The sequence below is a fragment of the Saccostrea cucullata genome, unplaced genomic scaffold (assembly GCF_032062105.1).
Source record: "Saccostrea cucullata isolate Sc308-1 unplaced genomic scaffold, CSIRO_AGI_Scuc_v1 ctg3228, whole genome shotgun sequence".
In the NCBI taxonomy this organism is placed as follows: Eukaryota; Metazoa; Mollusca; class Bivalvia; order Ostreida; family Ostreidae; genus Saccostrea; species Saccostrea cuccullata.
The window spans coordinates 44,080-47,264 of NW_026933393.1; the positions used below are offsets into that span (position 1 = coordinate 44,080).

A 3,185-nucleotide genomic window follows, 5' to 3' on the forward strand; every position below is an offset into this window, starting at 1 on the left:
ATGGTAGCAAAGGTCCACAAATCCCTTTGGGATACTATATCACATGAAATCTCTGATCTCGGTACTGCAGCGACTGCAACCCAGTGCTTTAACAAATGGAAAGCCATGAAAGGGGAATACAAAAACACTGTTGATAACAATTCCCGTACAGCTGCAGAAAAGAAAACATGTCCTTTTTATGACGATTTCGGAGAACTCTATGGTAACAAAAGTGGAACAAGACCACAATATGTGATGGCTTCCAAAAAGGTAAATACTGAAGATGACAAGGAAGATTCTACATGCAATTCAGGATCATCACCAGAATCCTCCTCTAAGACATCAACATCATCATCATCGTCATCTGCTGCAAAGAAGATCACAAAACGAAAAAGAAAAGATCAGTTCTCGTTACTAGAGGAATACACTAAAGGACAAGAAAAATATCGTAAAGAGAGGTTCGAGCTCGCAAAAGAACAGCACACAGAAAAAATGAATTTAATGGGAAAACTTATTGAATGTTTGCAATCAAAACAGGCCAAAACTGATAAAGATGATGAGTAAAGCATTAATATCTACGTTGTATCAATAATATGCTTATTTCTACCATTTTAGATTTGGTATCAACTTAAAGGAATTTTATGATTTCCAAAAATATGACCAAGATTACTGCAAAGACCTACAATTGTACCTTATGCCTACTCCCACTAAATGTTTCAATTCACCAGTTTCATACGTAACACCTATTGTCAACTCTGACTGTGAAAATATGGATGAAGATGTGTCTTCACAGCAATTGTCAACCAAGTGTTTCACTCCTCAGACATTACTCATTGAAACAGGTTTAAATATTGAGCATGTGTCTGATACAGTCAGTATTCAGATCGGGAACATCACTTTTGTTCCTATCAAGGAATTTCATTGCATGTTAACATGTGCATTAGAAAAATATGTTTTATCTCTGTCCTACAATGTTGAAGAAGTGCAAGATGAGCAACTTTTTTCATAATTTCAGGAAATGTTTGAATTTCTTAATTATTCGTTTATGTGATTTGTTCTGAATTAACATATTTCCAGGACAGCTTAGATGTTAGAATTGCTACATTAAAATAATAGCACAAGCTTAAACATGTTAAATGGTATGGATTTAATAGTGATTTTTTTTTGTTCACAAAGATGAAAAAATCATGTTCTTCATTTGTTTCACCTGTTATTGTGTTCATAAATTATTTTTGTTGATTCATGATGCCAAAAATAAGGCTTTTGTTACTTTTATTTCATGTGCCAAAGAGGTTAATTATTTTGCTCACCTGAGCTGGCCAAATGGCCTTTTGTTATACAAACTTGTCCCATTATGTCATTATTTTGAATGTTGATTTTATTGTACACAAAACAGTTTTTTATTTTCAATAAATTTTTATTTTTCTGATGTCTTTTATTTAAGTGGATCACAAAGTCTGTAAATACTGAACAATCTCATTGCGACGATGTACACCGGTTGGGGCATTTGCATACAATTGGCCATAATTGTTAACATTGTTGTCAGGAAAATTGTTGCCGAGTATGTCATTCACTGAATCATTTGAAAGTATACAAATGTTATGAAGCACACAGCATGCTGTAATAGCTTTACATGTTCGCTCCACATCAAAACAAGGTAAACTTGTAAGCCTCTTGAAACGACACTTAAGTAAACCAATTCCTCTTTCCACAGTTTGACGAGATGTACTCAGTTTTCTATTGAAATGTCTTTGTGCAGCAGTGAGGCGTCCATTATCTCTAAAGGGAGTAATTTAGTATGGCTTAAGAGGATATGCCGAATCTCCTATAACAGAAAAAATATGAATATAAATAAACAAGGAATTAAGCAAATATCTAGGGACAGAATCATAGTTATATAGAGAATGCTTTTAGCTCTACTGGTTGAAGTTCGGAAGAGTTTATGGGACTGTGAGGGTTTGTCCATCAATCTGTCTGTAAACAGTTTTTCATAATGGTACTTCTCCTACAGTTTTGGGATCAATTCAAATAATAAAATACAAGTACACTACATTAAAATATATAATTCTGTGTATCAGTTTTTATTTTGATGAGCAGTGCTGCCATGGTTACTAAATATTGAAATTTCCTTCATTATAAGTATAAACCAGTAGAACTACAGTCTTATCCGAGACTTCTGGATCAGAAATACATTTATATAGATTATTTTGAATAAAGATCATACCAATTATGAATATATTTGGGTTGAGCATCGCATTCTCCAATTCCTCATAGATTGGCGAGTTTCTAAAAACGCGGGAATCATGAGTACAGCCTGGCCAGCCAACGAAACTATCAGTTATTAGCAGCATATGGTCAACAATGACCTGGAGTTGAATCGAGGGGTATCCCTTGCGGTTGATGTAATCTGTATCTTCAAATGGAACATTTGTTAATGTAATATGAGTCCCATCAATTATTCCAGCTATGCCAGGTATTTTGCACTCAGCTTCAAAATGTTCTGATATTTCTTGCTGTCTTTGAAGATCTGGCCATGTTATAACTCTGCTACGAATTGAGCAAAGGGCCTCACACACATCGTGAATACATTCAAATACAGTCGATTGCGAGAGGCCAAACAGCAAGGCAATTTCTCTCATACTTGTATTATTACAAAGGTACCAAATACATATCATAGTTCTTTTCTTAGGTACGATTGGCTGTTTGCCCATTGTTCTGACAATCTTTGAAATATTCGGTTCTATCTCTTGTAATATTCTGTTAAAAGTTTCTTTTGTGAGTCTAAAATGACGTTCAAAATCATTGGAAGACAATCTGGGAACAACCTCTTCGAAAAAACTTTGGACAGACGGGACGTTTTCTCTCCGAAAAAACCTACTATCAAGTAGAAATGGGAAAACATCATCCTCATCTTCTTCTACGTCGTCTTCTTCTAGAAAATAATCAATTGTAATAACTAAACCAATTTTATCAACCATTTTTGTTTACATTAGTCTTGACTCGAGGCATTCGATTAGTACTAAATGTTTTCACGAGTTGCGCATGCTCAACCTCAACACGGGTGTCTGAAGTGTTGCTCAAATCGAACGTACCCTAGGCCTTGGCAAGGATGAGACAGGGAGCAGACTTATATGAGGGGGTAAATCGAATATCTGACATCACTTTTCATGTAGTGAGGTCTAAGGGACTCCACTTAGCACCACAGA

At 35.2% G+C, this 3,185-nt stretch overlaps 2 protein-coding genes across 2 annotated transcripts; one reads left to right on the forward strand and one right to left on the reverse strand.

Moving 5' to 3' along the window:
* LOC134238162 (uncharacterized) lies at positions 1-988 on the forward strand. Its single transcript, XM_062720276.1, has 2 exons — positions 1-437; positions 595-988. Exons 1-2 carry the CDS (start codon positions 1-3, stop codon positions 986-988), a joined length of 831 nt encoding a protein of 276 aa, XP_062576260.1.
* Positions 989-1,353: 365 nt separating this feature from the next.
* LOC134238163 (putative nuclease HARBI1) lies at positions 1,354-2,913 on the reverse strand. Its single transcript, XM_062720277.1, has 2 exons — positions 2,204-2,913; positions 1,354-1,804 (listed from the first exon to the last, which is right to left on the reverse strand). The coding sequence occupies exons 1-2, from the start codon at positions 2,688-2,690 to the stop codon at positions 1,773-1,775; spliced, it is 519 nt and encodes a 172-aa protein (XP_062576261.1). The 5' UTR covers positions 2,691-2,913; the 3' UTR covers positions 1,354-1,772.
* Between the last annotated feature and the right edge of the window lie 272 nt (positions 2,914-3,185).